Genomic DNA, 20628 nt, shown 5'->3' with positions numbered 1-20628 from the left:
GCCGAGAGCTTTGCGCTCCTGTGAGCTCATTACCTCCTGCTCACGGCCTCTTGGAAAGGCTGCAGTGCGCCCCCAAGTCCAGGAGAGGAAGCGGAGGCGGATAGAGGGCGGGGGTGTGGGCTGGGTCTCCCGGCTCCCGGGCTGAGGCGGAATGTGTCCCGGGTGAGGAAGAATAAATGAGAAAAACCACCTATTTCCTGTGCTGTCCAAACAGTTAGGAACTTTAAATTCTGGACGAAGCTCCCTTCCTCCCTCCGCGTGGCCCCACAAGGCTCGGGAATGCTCTGCAGGTGACCGAGGGCTGCTGCTTTGAACGCGGTGCCTGGCGTGGGTTTAAGCACGTGGCACTGGGATTAACTCTCCGCGAGATGTGTGAGAGCCAAGAACGGCTCTTCTTTTTGCCCTTTTCTGTGTCAGCAGAATGCCCTGTCAGAGCCACCCTGGAGGAGTGAGTGTGTGTGTGTGTGCGCATGCATGTGTATGAGTGTGTGCGTGAATACATGAGTGTATTGTGTGCATGTAAATTCATTTGTGTGCATAGGTGTATGTGTGTCTGCATGTGAATGCATGTGTGTATATGAGTGTGTGCATGGGTGTCTTTGTGTGTCAATGCATGTGTGTACATAGGTATATATGTGTCTGCATGTGATTGCATGTGTATATGAGTGTGTGCAAGGGTGTGTGTGTGCATGGGTATCTGTGTGTGAATGCATGGGTGTATTGTGTGCGAGTGAACGCATGTGTGTGCATGGCCGTGTGTACATGTGAACATGTGTGCATGGCCGTGTGTATATGTGAGCATGTGTGTGCATGGCCGTGTGTACATGTGAGCATGTGTGCATGGGGCTACATGCACCTGCTCGAGAGTCACTCTCCTACAGAAACACCCTGGCCAGCAGACCGAATCCCACTGCATCCCGTCTCCCCGGCAGTAGCTGAGTCTTGGGCACGAGCTCCCATCCCGTCCAGCGCGCCACGGGCCCTGTCAGGTGGAACAGCCAGCCTCGTGTTCTCGTTGGGCGTGCCAGTCACAAGGACGCTTGCCCCAAGCAAAGGATTTTCAACCTGCGGGGGCAGTGGATGCCCAGAGAATGCCTGCTGGAGGACCAAAAAGCAGCAGCCTGTCCATGCATCCTAGGGAATTCTAGGATGGGGCGCCAGAGTCTGCCACGAGGACTTCTCGGATGGCGGTCACTCGCTAGGAGCACAAGACGATGGTGGGGCGTTCTGGGTACAGACCCCCGAATCCTGGGCATGGGGAACAGCTGGCTTAGGAAACGAGCTCGTTCCAGGAGCTCACTGAAGGATGTGTTTGCCAAGGAGATCCCATGCCAACGAGAACATCCTGGACGCCACTGAACTGCAGGCTGGATCCCGTGTCTTCTAAAAACCTATAAAGGAAATTAACCCAAAAATATATACACATATATATATATATTAAAACTGAATGACCTTGCTGTACGGCTGACACTCACACAGCCTCGTCAATCAGCTCTACCTCCGTTAAGAAAAAAAACCTGGCTCCTGGAGGGAACATTTCTGCTGGGACCCGGGAGGGCCCCGTCGGGACTCACCCGCCAGCCACCCTGCCCAGAACAGCAGACTGTCCCCTTCACTGGTCACTGCGTCGCATCCACTGCAGGTGTGTTTTCCAGCTACTGGTGAGGGCCAGGGAGGAGTGGTGGGGCTGCGTCTTGGGGTCGGGTCCTGCCTGGGTGAGGAGCAGACAGGGGGAGGGGGAGCACAGGGCATGAGTCACCCTCCCTGAGGGCAGGCAGCCCCCTGCCCCCCGCCCAGCCATCCTCAGTGGGGAGCTCTTGGTCCACGCCTTCTTTTGGCCCCATCGTCCCTCCCACTCACCCCTCCTCTGTGCTGCTCCCGCATCCCTGCACCTTGACTGGGGCTTAGACGGCCAGGACCAGACCAATCCCAGGCTCCCTGGCAGCACCTGCATCCTCCAGAAGGTGCTTCCCACCCAGTCTCACGCCGGAGAGCCCTTGTCTCATGCAAAACCTCGAGGTCCACCTCGATGGTCCATAGACAGCTGTACACGGCCGGTCATTTCTGGGCTGTCGGCTGTAGAATAAATGAGAAGAGGCCAGGACTTCGGGCGTCTCCATTCCCTGGGCCCTGAGGACAGGTGGGCAGCACCCCAGCCTCCACAGTGACTCCAATGGCACTGGGGCTGGCGGACTGAGCCTAACAGGGTTCCTGCAGCCCATAGACCTTAGAGGCTTCTGAAGACCTCTCTTGTATTATCGGTTATTGCAAGATACTGAGTATATTTCCCTGTGCTCTACAGTAGGTCCTTGTTTATGGGTTTTATATACAGTATATATTGTATCTGTTAATCCCTGACTCCCAATGTATCCCTTCCCTCCACCTGTCCCCTTTGGTAACCGTAGGTCTATTCTCTGTCTGGGTTCTGTTTCTGTTTTGTATCTTTGTTTTGAATTCCACGTATAAGTGATATCACGTGGTATGTGTCTTTCTCTTTCTGACCTGCCCTCTCTTAGTATGAGAATCTCTCATTGCATCTGTGTTGCTGCAAATGGCATGATTTCATTCTTTTTTATGGCTGAGTAATATTCCATTGTGTCTGTGGACCACATCTTCTTTATCCATTTCTCTGCCCGTGGACGTTTAGGTCGTTTCCACGTCTTGGCTATTGTGACTTGTGCTGCAATGAACAGAGGGGTGCAATGAGCTTTTTGAATTATAGTTTTGTCCAGTTCGATGCCCAGGAGTGGGATTTCTGGATCATATAGCAACTCAATTTGTAGTTTTTTAAGGACCCTCCCCAGTGTTCTCCATAGTGGCTGCACCCATTTATATTCCCACCAACAAACGGTATGGTTCTGGCACAGAAACAGAGATTTAGATCAGTGGAACAGGATAGAAAGCCTGGAAATAAATCCACACACCTGTCATTCCATTAATCTACAACAAAGGAGGCAAGAACATTCAGTGCAGAAAAGACAGTCTGTTCAATAACCGGTGCTGGGAAAACTGGATGGCTGCTTGTGGAGGAATGAAACCAGCACCGACCGTCTCTAACAGCAAACACAAAAATAAGCTCAACGTGGATTAAAGACCTAAATGCAAGACTGGTTACTATAAAACTCCTAGAGGAAAACATATGCTCCCCTACAGTGATATCTTTCTGCATACATCTCCCGGAACATCAGAGTTTGGAGCAGAGGCAGGTGGATTACAGAGGCAGGCAAGGAGACAGGTGCCTCATGCCCCCCACATCTCCTGAACTCCCGGACCACAATTGCAAAGCTTTGTTAAAGGCAGGTCAGGGAGGGAAATGGTTGGTCGTTGCAAACTTCTCGTGCAGAAATCCTATGTTGGTGCATCTGCCCACAGAGGACAGGTCACGCTGTTCCCGTCAAGCTCCAACAAGATACATGTTACACTTCAGAGAGGAGCGAAAGCCCAGCATGTGGAGGAAGGGCTGCCCTGGGAAGACACCGCAGGGTCCTGCTCAGTTGCATACACAATGAAATTAACTTTGTTCCCGAGGAGGCACAGAATTTGCTGAGTGACCTCCTGCCCGCTCCTAACCTCACTGCATGCCCACCCCTTCTCACCCAACTCAGACACGCGGGCACGTGTCCAGTGATGTGTATCCCCTTTTGTGTAGACTTCTGCAAATGGTCCTCCGCCTTCTGGGAGGTTCCAGATGCTCAGACTCTGCACGGCGATCCCTGCCTTGACTTCAAGCCCCAGCATCCCGCTGCCTTGACGACGAGACCCAGTCGCCTCGGAGGATGGGTCCCCCTGGCTGCCCTCAGCTGTTTCCCATCACGGTCCTGTTCAGTGGTTTCTGAAGTTTGGCTCAGAGCTTGGGTGGGAAGCCAGCCAGACGACGCCTTCAATCGCAGCATCTCTACCTGTGGGGGGTGGAGGACGGGGAGGTGCCATGCATTAAAGGGAGCTTTGAGAGTTCCCGTTGTGGCTCAGTGGTTGATGAACCTGATGACTCACTCTATCCTGGGAACCTCCATATGCCACAGGTGCAGCCCTAAAAAGACAAAAAAAAAAAAAAAAAAAAAAGAGGAAGCTTTGCCTTCACTTCTCAAAAGTGTGTGTGGGGGGAGAGGCATTTGTCATCATGACGCCTGAGATGCCCCTCTTGAGTCCCTCCAGGAAACGGGACCCTGGGGTTGCCTCCTGGCCTCGGTGTGTGCCTGATGGTCCGACAAGCATCACGTCTTATGGGCACGTGTGAGAAGGGCCAGGCTTGAAAGTGCTGCCAGATTTCCAGAAGTTGATGTCACGTAATAACCTCCCGAAACGTCCTTATCATGACCTTCAGATAGGGAATTCCACTGCTTTCTGGATACTGACTCAAAGCCCCAAAGACCCTCACTTGCCACGATATCTAATTCCTTGAACTTCTCCTCCTGTTTCTTCTAATCTGCTAGTTCTTTTATTTTTTCACAGTATTTTTCTTCTGAAGTGTGGTTGATTTACAATGTTGTATTTGTTTTAGATGGACAGCAAAGCGATTCTGGTGTGTGTGTATGTGTGTGTATTCTTTTCCAGATTGCTTTTCATTCTAGGTTATGACAAGATACTAGTAGAATTTCCTGTGCTGTACAGTAGGACCTGGTTGTCAGATCTACTTTAGATAGAGTGGTGTGTATCTGTTCTTTCTAAGTTCCTGGTGTATCCTTCCTCCATCCTGCTTTTCCCTTTGGTCACCACAAGTTGTCCCGTGTCCCCCCCCCACCCCCCTCTGCCCCGTATCTGAGAGTCTGTTTCTGATTTGTAAATATGTTCATTTGTATCATTTCTCTAGAGTCCACATGGAAATGAGCTTACATGGTATTTGTCTTTCTCTTTCTAACTGACTTCACTTGGTATGAGACTCTCTAGGTCCATCCATGTGGCTGCAAATGGCATGATGTTGTCCTTTTTATGGCTGAGTAATATTCCTTTGCATATATGCACCACATCTATAATCCATCCATCACGCCCAGGGGTCAGCTCCCAACCCCAGAACACAGGGTGTGTTGCATTCACACAGGCTGCCCTCCGCCACAGCCAGAGCTCCTCTTTCCTCCATCTTCTTCTTCACCTTTGAAGCTTCTCTTTGAACTTTAAGATTTTCCAACTGTAGCTCTCCTGGCTGCATGGAAACCAGGAACCTTTCTGCTGTCTTGAGGTTTCCTCTAAAATTGCTAAAAATTGTGGGTTAAACACAGAGGCTGAACACACATCTGCTTCCAGCCAGTGAATAAGCATTTCCGTTCATCAAGAGTTGGGGACCTGGGGAGTTCCCTGGTGGCGCAGCAGGTTAAGGACCTGGTGTTGTCACTTCTGTGTCTCTGGTCACTGCTATAGTGTGGGTCCCATCTCCCACCTGGGCACTTCCACATGCCCTGTGGGTGTGGCCTCTTCAAAAGGAGGAGTTCCTGTTGTGGCTCAGAGGTAACAAATCCAACTAGTATCCATGAGGATAGGGGTTCGATCCCTGGCCTCGATCCGTGGGTTAAGGATCCGGCGTTGCCATGAGCTGTGGTGTAGGTTGCAGATGTGGCTCGGATCCCGCGTTGCTGTGGCTGTGGTGGAGGCTGGCAGCTGCAGCTTGGATTCGACCCCTCACCTGGGAACCTCCATATGCTGCAGGTGCAGCCCTAAAAAGACCCCCCCCCCCAAAAAAAAAGAGTTGAGGACTGACTAGGTACCTTGAGGATTGCCATATGCCTCTGTGGAAATGGATGAACCCAGCGTGGAGATTCAGCTCGCGTGGGCGCAGGCTCCGCAGCTTGGCCGCCCAACTTTCTGCACGCGGCGATCAGCCAGGTGGTGAGATGCTGTGTGGTACCCAAGCATCTCTGCGCACGGAGACACCCACATCTCTGCTTCGAGCGTTGACGCCCCGCCCTTCTTTCTTTCTCGCGCAGACCCCGGATGAAGGAGCCTGGACGTCCGTCTATGCTGCCGTCTCCCCGGCGCTGGAAGGCGTGGGCGGCCGCTATCTTTACAACGAGAAGGAGGCCAAGTCACTGGCGATCACGTACGACCCGAAGCTTCAGCGACAGCTGTGGGCCCGGAGTTGCCAGATGACCGGCATCGCTGACATGAGCCGGGACACCTTGTGGGGATAGCGGCCACGCCGGGAGGACCCCGTCGGCCCAGCGGTCACAGGTGCGTCTGCGCTGGACCTCGCCTCTGCGTCCTTCCCGCCCCGCCCTCCAGACTGTGTCGGTCCGCATCTCCCGCCGGCTGCTGTGCGCTTTGCAGGAAGTGAAGAAGCAGAGGCGGCTGTGAGTGTGGCCCTGAGCCTCTGGTCCTCAGCCCCGAATTGCCTGATTCCCCAAAGGATCGACGGTGCCGGGTGCCCTGTGTCATTAAATCCTGCCAGCCCCGTGTGCGGTGTTTCTTGTTTAGCACAGAAATGCCAAGGACATGGGGGTGGAAAGATTCTAGGGGAGATGACGGACCCTTTCACGGGAGCCTGGCATGGTCGGGCGTGGGTGGCTTTGAGGGTGTCCTCTGTCCTTTGTTGCCTCCCTCACACAGTATGCCGGAGATGCGGTTGGATTGGTGGGTCTGGAAAGGGAGGGGAAGCTTGATCTTGAGCCTGAATCCAGGTTCAGGGGACCCACTAACCTGCTCCAGCATCTTCAGAGCGGACCGTCTCCTAGGAGTGCCCAGCGCCCTCAGAGCACCCATCAGGGGATACACCCCAGGACTCATGGAGAGACACTCCCGAGAGTCTGGGGAATTCTGTAGGTCATGGACTAAGAAAGGAGGCCTGGGCACCCCTCCTCATAGGGTTCTGTACGGTAGAATCTAGAAGGATCCTGACCTAAGCCAATCAGGCGGGGTTTGGGGGTCTGGACACCCTCTACCAGTTTTTAGGGCTTTGTCTTAGAATGGCAGCGCTGCTGCCGCCTTACTTTCATGTCCCATGTAGCCCCTGTCCTAGTCTCTGCTCTTCTTTTCATCATCTCCGCATGTGCACGTGACTCTCCTGAAGACGTCTGTGGGGCTGGGATCGTAGTTCAAGCCATGACACCAGTTGAGTAGGAGTTACCATGTCGAATGCCCCGATTGCGGGTGACTGTCGCTGTCCACCATGCCCTTTCTGAAATGGTAGTTTCATCATGGGCCCTCTGCAGACTGGTTCACACACCTCACCCTCCTGCAGCGTGAAAGTCACCTCTGTGCCCTGGAGACAGGACAGGGGTGAGACGGTCCTGGCTTCATCCAGTTCCCTCTCATGGGTTGAGTGGTGGCTCCCCAGAAGAGGTGTCTGCCGGAGGCCAGCTCCGGCGGCCAGGGAGCGTACGCTTTTCCCCGATTGGAGAGGGATGCGGCGTCGGCGAATGTACAATTACGGAGACAGCCTCTTTGTCCTTCTTTCAGGGTGCTGGACTGCTCCAACTTTATTGGCAACAGTGGTTGATTCTATAGATAGTTTTTCACTACAGATTACATTACAGTGTTACAAGTACATTGGTTAACTAGTACATGGTACAGCAGCCATGCATCCTGTTTTAAGATGTCTATCTTAACTAAGCTGAGTGAGTACTTTGAAGAGGCCATAAAACACAAGAATTTAGCATTTACAAACTTTGTTTGTAGACTGGTGCTTCTCTTCAAAGTGTTATGGCAGGGAGACCGTGTAAGTAAATATAAACCAACTTAATTAAGCTAGCTATCACTAAAAAGCTTTTAAAATCAAAGACAAAACTCACAGCTAGGTTTTTTGGATAAGATATGGCTAACTTCTATGGACCTCATTAAAATCCTAACTCTAAAGTTTACTATAAACTAATTAATAGATAAACACTATGTTTTAACTAAGTTGGATTTAAATAGGGGAAAAGTCCTTCAGAATGAAATTTTTATTACACTATTGTTGTAATTTTGTTAAGTCACAAATCACCACAGGACAATAAGAAGGGACATAAGAATAATAAGTAAATAATCAGGAAAGACTGAGGAAAACTGAATAACAAATAAAACAGCAGGAAAGACTAGGTCACCCGAGAAACAGTCCATGTTCTCCAGCGCAAACATGGAAATTGTTGTCCCAGGAAAGCCCCAGTTCTTCCCCATCAACATCAAAGTGAGCGCTGTGTAACCTGAGGCCTGCCCTCGGCTTGTACCGTACAGGCAGGCTTTCCTCCTGACCAGAGGCTCACCTTCAGCATGCACCGTTCAGGTGAGTTTTTTTCCTGACCAAAAGCCCACCTTCGGCTGGTACCGTTCAGGTGAGCTCCCTTTCTTGGTTAAGAACCTGCCTTCAGGCTTTTCTGCCATCAGGCAAGGTCCTTGTTTGGAGTCCCTGCATTTTCTTGGCTCCCCGCAGGTGTCCACCTCCAGACTCTTGGGAGTGTGTTCCTCTTTGGGACAGGGCTCAGTGCAGGTGTAATGAAGGTCTCAAGATGAGGACGTCTTCCTGGCTTCTTCAGGTCGGTGCAGTATAATCACGAGGTAGCTTACCAGGGACGGCTCGGGGGAGGGGTGATGGCAGAAGACGCCCGGGTCAGGGAACCACGGAGGCAAAGACTGGGAGGATGTGGCCGCCAGCCTGGGGACACCTGGAGCCCCCAGAAGTTGGAAAAAAAAAAGGCTGGAAGGACCCTCCCCTGGAGCTTTTGGAGGGAGCATGGACCTGCATCTTCAGAACTGAGAGAGGACGGATTTCACTTAAGACCCCAGCACCTTGGTAGTAATTTGTTACAAGAAACTCACACAGTTTCCGATACTTCTAAACGTCTCCAGCAGCAGAATGGACTCTGGCCTGGGCATCAGGGCCCAGCTGGCTTCACCCAGCTGTCAGGCAAGGCAGGCTTGATCCTCTCTCTGAGAATGACTCCTGGGTTCTCACCTTCCAGCATGGAGAGATCAGACGTGTGGAATGGTACAGAAAGGACTCTGCGTGTTTCCTGCTGGGCTACATCCTGAATTCCAAGACCAGTGACCCCGGTTGGCTCACCGTCCATTCCCTCGGTTGACAAAATCCCACAGAGGTCCCAAAACTTGTATCGTATCTCCATGCACTGTGATCACAGCCAGCCGCTCTGCCAGGGCAGGGTTCACAATGCATGTGGGTATACATCGTTTATAAATTGCTTCTTGGTTCCAAGATGGATGCAGTGGCACCATCAATCAGTTATTGATCAGCTGTGCATCTGGAACGGAGTGTGTCTTTAATGGCCACCTAATAAGACATGAAGGAGCATCACGGCTCAAGCTTGGGATGCTCCAGGACACTGGGAACAGATTCTCTTTCAGTCTCCTGCCTTGGAGGCATGGTTTTCCTCGGCTCAGCTGCCCAACTCTAAACAACTCTACCTCTAAACAACGATGCTGAAGCTGTTTCTTGGCCTTTCATATCTGCTTCTTCTGTGTGGATGTGACTGCATGGACGCTGCCCGATCTTTACTTCTGGAGATGAGTCTTCAGGGCACGTGGGAGTTGGTGTGGTGGAAACGCCACTCACCTGGAGACACTGGAAGAGACGGAAGTTTCCCATAAGTGTCCCAGGTACAGCGTGGAATCAAAGGTCACTGCTGTCCAGTCACTGTCCCCAGACACTCGGAGCTGCGCCATCAGACACGCGGCTCGTGGTACAGCAGCACTTCTGTGACCCTTGCTTGTCTCGTGAGGTGTGCATTTCATTACTGTGTCTGCTTGTCACCATCTTCCCATTCACCGTCTTGGCCCTCCAGTCACCTGGAATGGTGAGAGGGTTGTGTGCCAAGGTGTAGAGTCTTTCACAAACATTGTTTACTCATTCACTCATTCATTCATCTCTTTGTTCCAAAAGAGTATTGAAAACCTCTATGTTCTTGTTTAGGTGGATAGGTGGGTAAGTAGGTAAATACATAGAATGATGAAATGATAGGTAGATAGATAGATAGATAGATAGATAGATAGATAATGATGATAGGTAGATACATACATGATAGATAAGTGGTTAAATAGGTGGGTGATGGGCAGATAGATAGATAGATAAATCATAGATAGATACCTTTATCCATAGCTGAAAGCCAGCTAAGTGATAGATAAGTGGAGAGATAGGTAGATAGATAAGGTACTAGATAGAGGAAATTTAGATAAATACATAGTGACATGATAGACAGACAGACGGATGATAGCATAGGTAGGTAGATCAATTGCTAGATAGATGGTGAATATTCATGACTGATAATAGGCAGGTAGACAGGTAGATATGATTCTTGGTCAACAAACTTTTTATGTAAAGGGCCAGTTACCACATATCTTCGTATTTTAGGGCTATACCATCTGCAACAACTGCTCAACTCTTCCACCTGATGCAAAAGCAGCCACAATATGCTACAATGTGTGGCTGTACCATCTGCGACAACTACTCAACTCTTCCACCCGATGCAAAAGCAGCCACAATATGCTACAATGTGTGGCTGTATCATAATAAAACTGTATTAAAAAGGAGGGGGGTCACATCGGTCCAAGGCCCAGAATTTGTGGACTTGGGTTGGCCCCCTGTGCGCTGGGGGGAGAATTGTCACTCCTGTCGCATGGATGGGAATTTATCCTCAGAAAGGTTCGCCGTCTCCTTGCGTGTCAAGTTTCTGGTGGCGCTTTGGTGGGACACCCAGGTATGTCTAATCCCAGAGACCATGTTTTTGTTACAGATGAACAGGATGCTGTGAACTCCTTGTCGTGGATCCAGGAGATGTTGGCATCAAAGGACAGAAGACCCAGGGTGGTTTCCCTGAGGCGTTTGTTAGAGGTGCTCACCCCCTCCCTCGCATCCTGATGTGGCTGGAAGAGCTGAGACCCCCGTCCATGGGACTGGTAGCCAAGCAGCCCGAGAGGAACAAGCTGGGGCCCTTCTGAAGACGTCCGCTTGGATAAGAAGCACCGTGACACCTTTCCTGGAAGAGCCATGCAGGCACAAGAAGGGTCTTGGGTCCACAGCCAGCACAAGGGAGAAGAGCAGCCAGAGGTTATGGAGAAATGACAGTGGGAAGTTCAGAGATTCCTTCATCCCAGCTGTGGGAGTGGTGACAATCCCAGTGTGATCCCACAAGACGATGTATGGCTCCTGGCAGCCACGGGCTCAGATCTCTGTGTGAAGACAAAGCACAAGGTCCCGGTGGAAGACCCCATGTATTTGGAGTGTCCTGGGGTGGCTGTTAACAAATGACCACAAACTGGGGGCTTAAATCAAAGCCATCCATCCTCCCCCATCCTGGAGACCAGACGTCGGAGGTCAAGGGGTCCCAGGGCCACGTTCCCTCCAGAGGTTCCAGAGGAAGGTCCTTCCTGCCTCTTCCAGCTTCTGGGGGCTCCAGGGGGCCCTGGGATGGTGGCCGCCTCCCTCCCATCTCTGCCTCCATCTTCATGTGCGTGGCTTCTCCTCTGTGTCTGTGTCTCTTCTTCTGTCTCTTAGGGGGACACTGTCCTTGGATGAAGGGCCACCCTCATCCAGGAGGACCTCCTCCTAGACCCCCCCACTTCCGTCTGGATAATCAAGAATGATCTCTTCATCTCAAGGTCATCCAGTAAATATATCTGCCAAGACCCTCTTTGCCAGTAAAGCCATATCCACAGGAAACAGGAACTAGGAGGTGGTCATACCTTCTTGCTGTTTTCAGTCTATCTACATGCTCCATGAACTAGATGCCTTGGAAACTCAGGAGATGTCCGTTTCTTCTCTGGTGACCATGGAGGTCACAGCTTTTCTATACGCACCCAAGGCCAGCCTCCTGGGTGAGTGACCTGTGCAGCTACCCAGGACCCTGCACTCACTGGGATGCCTAGTGGCTTAATGGTCCATGGCTGCCATCTTGGAATTCTTAAATGAAGTGTTAACCAGGACCCATGTTTTCATTCTGTGCTGGAGCTGCCGGTGCCGTAACCTCCGCTCACATCCCTTCCAACCTCAAGAAAGAGGAGCCCATCTGCAGCCAATAAGGAGCCCCCCCAAAACTCACCATGCACCCCCACTGAGCCATCAATGTGCCCAAGCCTGTCATGGACGGTGGACCCTTGGTCCCGTTAGCCTAGTGGGCTTTGGCAACACACTGGAGGATCCCTAAAAACAAGTGACGGTCAGCCCCGCTGTCAACAGAATTCCCAAGTGCCTTCTTCTGGGCATTAGCATTTCATAGACCTCTTCAAGCCACCCTCTTGTTTAGGCATGCTTGAGAAGCCCCGAGCCAGACACATGCAGATTGCAGCTTCCAGCTCTGGCTCCTCGTCCTCGCAGCACTTCTCAGATGTTCTGCTGAGCCTACAGCTCTGACTGATGTGTTTTGGAAGAGGAGTTCCTTCCAACGTTAAAATCAAGATGGACATGTGCCTTATCTACTATTTCTGAAGAGCCAGGACTCTGTACAAAGAAGCAGAGCCTTAACTTCTAGGAAGACCCCACCTTTGAGCGTTCACACGTCATCCGAGACCTGTATGGCTTTAGGACATTATCCACAAGTGTCAGCTACTGTTATCATCATCAGAAAGGCACTTCCTAAGTAGGGACTCGGGATGGGGTGGCAGGGTGACTTCTGACATCCTCCATCATAGAAAGAACAAGGTTGCCAGCTCCTGAGAGATGTCACAATCCCCAGGTGAAGATGGGCTCTCAGGGCAATTTGGAGCTTGTAGGACCAGACTCAGGTTGCCCTTCCTAATTGTATGATGCCCTTATGTCATTTGTCCACCATGGGAGAGAGAGAACATGGTTCTGGAGAAGTTATCATGTTCCCTTTGACACCTGACCAGAGGATTCCTGAGACCTTGGAGACAATTTTCCAGCAGCTGGAGAGATCCCGTGGACCACTAGGTAAGACTGAATCTGTGGCGTGGTGGGCACCGGGGAGCCTGGGCTTGAACCTGTCGCTGCCATTAGGGGAGCCCGTGAGGGGGCTGTGTGCACACACATTGGGTTGGATGACCTTCCATCCCTGGGCAAGGTTTGATTCAGTATTTGGACCCATGATGCCTCTGTTTCTCAGGAAAGCTGATCATTTGTCCCCTCTATGTAGCCTCAGTGAGTTTTGTTCAACAATGGGTGGGACCACCTCCCTCATCTATCCCTCCATCCCTGCATCCATCCATCCCTCCCTCCATCCATCCATTCATTCCTCCATCCATCCATCCATCCATCCCTTCATCCCTTCATCCATCCCTCCCTCCATCCATTCATTCCTCCATCCATCCATCCATCCATCCATCCACCCATCCATCCCTTCATCCCTTCATCCATCCCTCCCTCCATCCCTGCATCCATCCATCACTACATCCATCCATTCATCTCTCTATCCATCCCTCCATCCCTGTATCCATCCATCCATCCATCCCTCCATCCCTGTATCTATCCAACCATCCATCCATCCATCCATCATCCATCCATCCATCCATCCATCCATCCATCCATCCATCCATCCATCCAACCATGCATTCATTCGGCAGTGATGTGTTGAGTATTACTACCCAGCCAGGCTCTGAGCAAACCCTGGATTTAACTCAAAGTGGAGGAACACAGAGATTTTATTCTAGATTATCTTGCTGCCTAAGGTGGGGTGATTAATGAGTACCCCAAAGATATCAAGTCTTAATACCTAGAGGCAGGGGATATGCCGTGTGTGATAGAGGCACTTTTAATGGGAAAGAGTGAGCCCTTCAAAAGTTCGTCTGTGTTGGAGACCACCCAGTTTATGCTTCCTCTGTCTCTACGCCATCTGGATTTGGAGAGTGTCTGTATCATAAACCCCTCTATCTTGGCTATTAGGAAATACAACCAGATAAGTGCACGGGGTTCCTGCCAAGGCAGGACAGGTTGGGAGGTTGACTGAGGAAGCTTCTCAGGGGACCCAGGGGTCAGGGAGGTGGCGCCATGCCCATGTCCCTCATGGGCTGGTCCTGGGGAAGTGTCAGATCTCTGTGGGCACCATGGTGAAGCTTTTCAAGCTCTGTCTTTCCGATTCCTCATCCGTCAAATGGTGATCCTCAAATGTGTCCTGTGTGCACCAGGGTTTGCTGTGCTCTCTGTGTGAGGGATGCTCAGGAGTAAATCCATGCCAGACACCTTTTTCCGTCCAAGCTCTGGAGTCATTGACTGTGTCGCTTAAGCAGAGAAATGAGGTGGACTTGGGTTTTCTGTTGTCTGGGTACCAGGATCCTAGGGGTTGAGTCTAAATCTGTACCTTGTGTACTGATGGCCACAAAAGCACAAGCACAGTCCCAAACATAAGGACGTCTTGGGTTTCCACCTATGCAAAGGGGGACAGCTGTGCATGGTAAAGTTTGGGAAGGCTCTGATCTTTGGGTCCCTTGGCAGTGAAGCATCTTCTGAGGTTCACAAGTCAGCTTTTACCCGTCTTTGTGTTTATTGCTAACTTACAACTTCTGGCGAGATTGATTGCATCTTTCTTCCCTTTTTGCCTTCGTTCTGGCATGTCGTGTCTAACTTCCTGATTTAATACATGCCCTTTATTTTTTTATGTTTCGTACTTCTGGTCTGAGAATCCCCATTTCTCTCCATCACTTGGGCTGCATCTCAAAGAGCCTGTGGTTCAGTCCTAACTTTCATGGTTCATCTTCACTCCATGGGCTACTGAATGCATATTTTGAAATTACCAAGTATGTACCATTAAAAAGAATTATCTCGGGAGTTCCTTTTGGGGCTCTGCCATAACGAATCTGACTTGTGTCCATGAGGATGCGGGTTTGATCCCTGGCCTCGCTCAGTGGGTTAAGGATCCAGCATTGCCGTGAGCTGTGGTGTAGGTCAAAGACATGGCTCATATCCCACGTTTCTGTAGCTGTGATGCAGGCTGGCAGTTGTAGCTCCGTTTCCGCCCCTCGCCTGGGAACTTCCATATGCTGCAGATGTGGCCCTAAATAGCAAAAAATAATAATAGTAATAATCACTTTATCATCATGGGTCCAGTGATGCGTTAAAAAGTCCATCTGTTCTAATTCATTGAGAACCTTGTCCTATCCTTCAGAGCCCCGATGGAACTTCTGGTCTACCTTGCTGCCAGATGTGCAGATACGGTGAAATGCTGTCATTCAAGACGTCCTGGGTAAAAAAAAAAAAAGATAGCACGGGAACTTAGAGAAACACACCTTTGGGGGAAGAATATTCACTTTATTTTTTTCTGGCTTTATGGAAGTCTCACTGACTGGTAGAAGTTGCATCTCTTTAAGGTGGATGATGTGATGGTTTGATTTGCAGATACAGTGTGAAATGTCTCTTGCCAACTGTGTCATTTGAGGCAAGTGGTTAACCCTCCAGGATCCCGAGTATCCTTTTCTGTTCAAGGGGTCTTTTTATGGTTATAAGACTTGGAGGAACGGATGCATCTAGAAGGGTTTTAAGGCTGAATAAATCTTTGCTATGCCTCATGTTACCATTGGGTGTGGCCCGGCTCACGTGGACCTAGTGATCTGGCTTTTCTTTCCCGACATCCTCGATTTATGAAATGGTGATGTTTCTCTACGGGGTTCAGGAAAAGGTGGAGCTAGGCACCCTGGGTGGACCTCACACTGGCGCTGGTGCACAGGTTAGATTTGTTATGAGGCACAGGACAAGGTGCCCAGGGCGAAGGTTTCCCCAAAGTCCTGCACATGTCTTTGCAATGTCTGGCCAGCTGTCCACATACGGGGAAATTCTGTTGATAAGTGACCCCAGCCTAGCACTCAACTTTATTTACACGTTGTTGCAAGAGATTGCATTTCCAGGCAGGTGACCATGGCATTTGTAGACAATTATCCCTGGCTTGATTGCTTGCCACGTGCGGAAAGCATATGGCGGATGGCAGCTCGTGGCATTTGAGTTACCAGCTCACCAGGCCTGGGGCTGCCTCTGATTGCAGAAGGCCCCTTCTTGGGGATCCAGCATGTGGGGGGAGTGCTTTACTGCTTCACCCCCTCCAGGGGTGGTTGGTGATCCCAGCATTGTCACATTCAAAGGGGTGCGGCTTTTTGGTCGTTTGCATTATGGGGACATTACATGGCTCTTAGGACATTTGTCTGCAGGTGGTAGTAGTATCTCTGACTTCCTTTTATTATAAATGTGTTGGGGAATTCCTATCATGGTGCAGTGGAAATGAATCCGACTAGGAACCATGAGGTTGCGGGTTCCACCCCCAGCCTTGCTCAGTGGGTTAAGGATCTGGCATTGCTGTGGCTGTGGTGTAGTCTGGCATCTGTAGCTCCAATTAGACCCCTAGGCTGGGAACCTCTAGATGCTGTGGGTGTGGCCCCAAAAAAAAAAAATGTGTTGGGAGTTCCTGTTGTGGCTCAGTGGTAATGAACCCAACTAGTATCCATGAGGATGTAGGTTTGATCCCTGGCCTTGCTCAGTGGGTTGAAGATTCAGCATTGTTGTGAACTGGGGTATAGATCACAAATTCGGCTTGGATCCCACATTGCTGTGGCTGTGGTGTAGACAGCAGCCACAGCTCCTATTCCACCCCTAGCCTTGGAACTTCCATATGCCACAGATGTGGCCCTAAAAAGACCAAAAAAAAAAAAAGTATTAATCTGCATCCCTACAGTGGAATATTATTTGGGCATGAAAAAGGAATGGTGTCTTCATGTAGGTTACATTGTGGACCTACCTTGAAAAGCCCCTAAGTGAAAGGAGCCAGACACAAAAGGCTACACCTTACCTTATTTCATTTCTGCAAAATATCCAGAAGGGTTAAATCTAAAGAGACAGAAAGTGGATTCGTTTTTGCCAGTGGCTGGGAGGAGTGACTGCAGATGGGGACGGGGACTCCTTTTAGGGGGACAAGAGTGTTCCGGAACCAGATGGAGGTGGTGGTTGCACAGCCTGCTGAGTGTGCTCAGGGCCCCTGAAATGAAGGGTCCACTTGAAATGATTCGTCTCACATCCTGGGAGTCTTCCCTCCATAAAATAAACTGTTGGTTATAGAGCAGATGCAGAGTGGCTCCTAGCTGGGCTCTGCTTTCTTCTCTGCCCCTCCTCCCAGGCATTGACCTTCACGTTGCTTTGAAGGGGATCCAACTGACTAATGAAACAGCCCCAGTCTTGGCCAACCCTCCTTTGTGTCTTTCCATGACACCCAGCTCGCTTGTGGAAGGAACCCCTCCAGGGTGGGGGTGAGGGTTACTGAGCTGTGGTTTCCAGTGGGCAAGAGTGATTTTCCAGGGACGTTGATGGCAGTGATGCTAGCGTTGACATAGTGTGATGCTGTGGGTTCCAATGGACATCAGACGTCACCCTCCATTTCCAGGAATGGGGGTGACCCCCTAGCTCCCGTCCACCTAAGCCCAGTGCTTGATGCGGGGGCAGAACACCCCTCCACACACAGTGGGCTGTTGGGTATTACATCTTGTCTTAGAGATGGGCCAGCCCTCAGGTCCATTTGTGTCCTGGTTCAGCCCAATGAAAAGTAATTATTATAAACAATATGAAGAATTGAAAGTGAGAGGATGGAAGAAAATATTCCATGCAAGTGGGAATCAAAAGAAAGCTGGAGTCACAGTACTCATATCAGACAAAATAGACTTTAAAATGAAGAATATTTTAAGGGACAAGGAAGGTTACTACATAATGATCAAAGGATCAATCCAAGAAGAAGATACAACAATTTTAAATATCTACACACCCAACACAGGTTCACCACCATATATAAGGCAACTGCTAACAACCTTAAAAGGACAAATCGACAATACCACAATCATCGTGGGGGACTTTAACACCCCTCTTACAGCAATGGACAGATCATCCAGACAGAAAATCCATAAGGAAACACAGGCCCTGAATGAAGCATTAGACCAGATGGACTCAATAGATATTTATAGGACACTCCATCCCAAAGCAGCAGAATACACATTCTGCCCAAGTGCACATGGAACATTCTCTAAGATGGATCATGTCCTGGGCTACAAATCCAACTTGGGTAACTTTAAGAAAATTGAAATCATATCAAGCATCTTTTCTGACCACAACGCTATACAACTGGGCATCAACAACAAGAATAAAACTGCAAAAGACACAAACACATGGAGACGAAACAACATGCTACTCAACAACCAATGGGTCACTGAAGAAATCAAAGAGGAAATTAAAAAAGACCTAGAAGTAAATGACCACAAAGATACAACACTCCAAAACCTATGGGATGCAGCAAAAGCCGTTCTAAGAGGAATGTTTATAGCAATACAAGCCCACCTCAGAAAACAAGAAAAAGCTAAAAGAAACAAGCTAACTTTACATCTAAAGCAGCTCGAGAGAGAAGAACAGACAAGACCTAAAGGTAGTAGAAGGAAAGAAATCGTAAAGATGAGAGCAGAAATCAATGAAATAGAAACAAAGAAAACCATAGAAAAGATGGAGTTCCTGTCATGGCTCAATGGTTAATGCATCTGACTAGGAACCAAGAGGTTGAGGGTTCAATCCCTGGCCTTGCTCAGAGGGTTAAGGATCCAGTGTTGCCATGAGCTGTGGTGTAGGTCTCAGACGGAGCTCGGATCCCACATTGCTGTGGCCCTGGCGTAGGCCAGTGGCTCCAGCTCTGATTTCAACTCCTAGCCTGGGAAACTCCATATGCCACAGAAAAGACAAAAACAAACAAACAAAAAACAACCAAAAAAAAAAATAGAAAAGATCAAAAAACCAAAAAGCTGGTTCTTTGAAAATATCAAGAAATTTGATAAACCCTTAGCCAGACTTATCAAGAAAAAAAGAGAGAGGACTCAAGTCAATAAAATTAGAAATGAAAAAGAAGTAACAACGGACACCACAGAAATACAAAGGACCGTAAGAGACTACTATATGCAACCATATGCCAATAAAATGGAAAACCTAGAAGATATGGGCAAATTCTTAAAAAAGTACACTCTTCCAAGACTAAACCAAGATGAAATAGAAAAGATGAACAGACCCATCACAAGTACTGAAATTGAAACTGTGATTAAAAAACTTCCAACAAACAAAAGTCAAGGACCAGATGGCTTCACAGGCGAATTCCATCAAACATTTAGAGAAGAGCTAACACCTCTCCTGAAACTATTTCAAAAAACTGCAGAGGAAGGGATACTCCCAAACTCACTCTATGAGGCCACCGTCACCCTGGTACCAAAACCAGACAAGGACACCACAACAAAAGAAAACTACAGGCCAATTTCACTGATGAACATTGATGCAAAAATCCTCAACAAAATACTACCAAACCGCATCCAACAATACATTAAAAGGATTGTACATCATGATCAAGTGGGATTTATCCCAGGGATGCAAGCATTCTTCAATATCCACAAATCCGTCAGTGGGATACACCACATTAACAAACTGAAGAATAAAAATCATATGGTCCTCTTAATAGATGCAGAAAAAGCATTTGACAAAATCTAACACCCATTTCTGATAAAAACCCTTCAGAAAGTGGGCATAGAGGGAACCTACGTCAACATCATAAAGGCCATATATGACAAACCCCCAGCGAACATCATTCTCAATGGTGAAAAGCTGAAAGAATTCCTGCTGAGATCAGGAACAAGACAAGGATGTCCGCTCTCAGCACTACTCTTCAACATAGTTGTGGAAGTCCTAGCCATGGCAATCAGAGAAGTAAAAGAGATAAAAAGAATCCAAATTGGAAAAGAAGAAGTAAAACTATTGCTATTTGCAGATGACATGACACTATACTTAGAGAATCCTAAAGGCTCTACCAGAAAACTGTTAGAGCTCATCTACGAATTTGGTAAAGTCGCAGGATACAAAATTAATACACAGAAATCGAAGGCATTTCTATATACTAACAATGAAAGAGGAGAAAGAGAAATTAGGGAAGCAATCCTGTTTACCATCACATCCAAAAAATAAAATACATAGGAGTAAACCTACCCAAAGAGACAAAAGACCTATACTCTGAAAACTATAAGACTCTGATGAAAGAAATCAAAGATGACGCAAACAGATGGAAAGATATACCATGCTCATGGATCACAAGAGTTAATATTATCCAAATGACTATACTACCTAAGGCAATCTACAGATTCAGTGCAATTCCTATCAAATTACCAAGGACATTTTCCACAGAACTTGGAACAAAATATTTTAAAGTTTGTTTGGAAGTGCAAAAGACCCAGAATAGCCAAAGATATCCTGAAAAAGAAAAATGGATCTGGAGGAATCAGGCTCCTGGACTTCAGACTATACTACAAAGCAACAATCATCAAAACCATATGGTACTGGCACAAAGACAGAAATAGAGATCAGTGGAACAGGATAGAAAGCCCAGAATTAAACCCACACATCTACAGCCAACTAATCAATGACAAAGGAGGCAAGAATATACAATGGAAAAAAGACAGCCTGTTCAATAAGTGGTGCTGGGAAAACTGGACTGCCACATGCAAAAGAAAGAAATTAGAACACTCCCTAACCCCATACACAAAAATAAACTCCAAATGGATTAAAGACATAGGTATAAGACCAGACACTATAAAACTCTTAGCGGAAAACATAGGCCAAACACTCTCCGACATAAACAACAGCAACATCTTCTCAGATCCATATCTTAGAGCAGTGACAGTGAAAAGAGAAATGAACAAATGGAACCTAATTAAACTTAAAAGTTTCTGCACAGCAAAGGGAACCCTAAACAACACAAAAAGACAACCCACAAAATG

The 20628-nt window shown here is 48.7% G+C and overlaps 1 protein-coding gene across 12 annotated transcripts in view; it reads left to right on the top strand.

The window, feature by feature from the left end:
- Positions 1-20628, top strand: part of LOC102159510 (dehydrogenase/reductase SDR family member on chromosome X) — a 334565-nt gene that overhangs the window by 164188 nt on the left and 149749 nt on the right. For 11 of the 12 annotated variants that reach the window (XR_002341343.1, XR_002341344.1, XR_002341342.1 and 8 more), the window contains 2 exons: positions 5919-6162; positions 10650-12802. Coding sequence is in view for 1 of the 12 variants with exons in the window: in XM_021082457.1 (XP_020938116.1) it covers positions 5919-6122 (204 nt within the window). In the remaining 11 variants the exon portion in view is untranslated. Of the gene's footprint in view, positions 1-5918; positions 6387-10649; positions 12803-20628 lie in introns of those variants that run through there. The other variant, XM_021082457.1, reaches the window with a different exon arrangement.

The sequence above is a fragment of the Sus scrofa genome, unplaced genomic scaffold (assembly GCF_000003025.6).
Source record: "Sus scrofa isolate TJ Tabasco breed Duroc unplaced genomic scaffold, Sscrofa11.1 Contig905, whole genome shotgun sequence".
Classification (NCBI taxonomy): domain Eukaryota; kingdom Metazoa; phylum Chordata; class Mammalia; order Artiodactyla; family Suidae; genus Sus; species Sus scrofa.
This window is presented reverse-complemented; position numbering and strand designations above follow the sequence as displayed.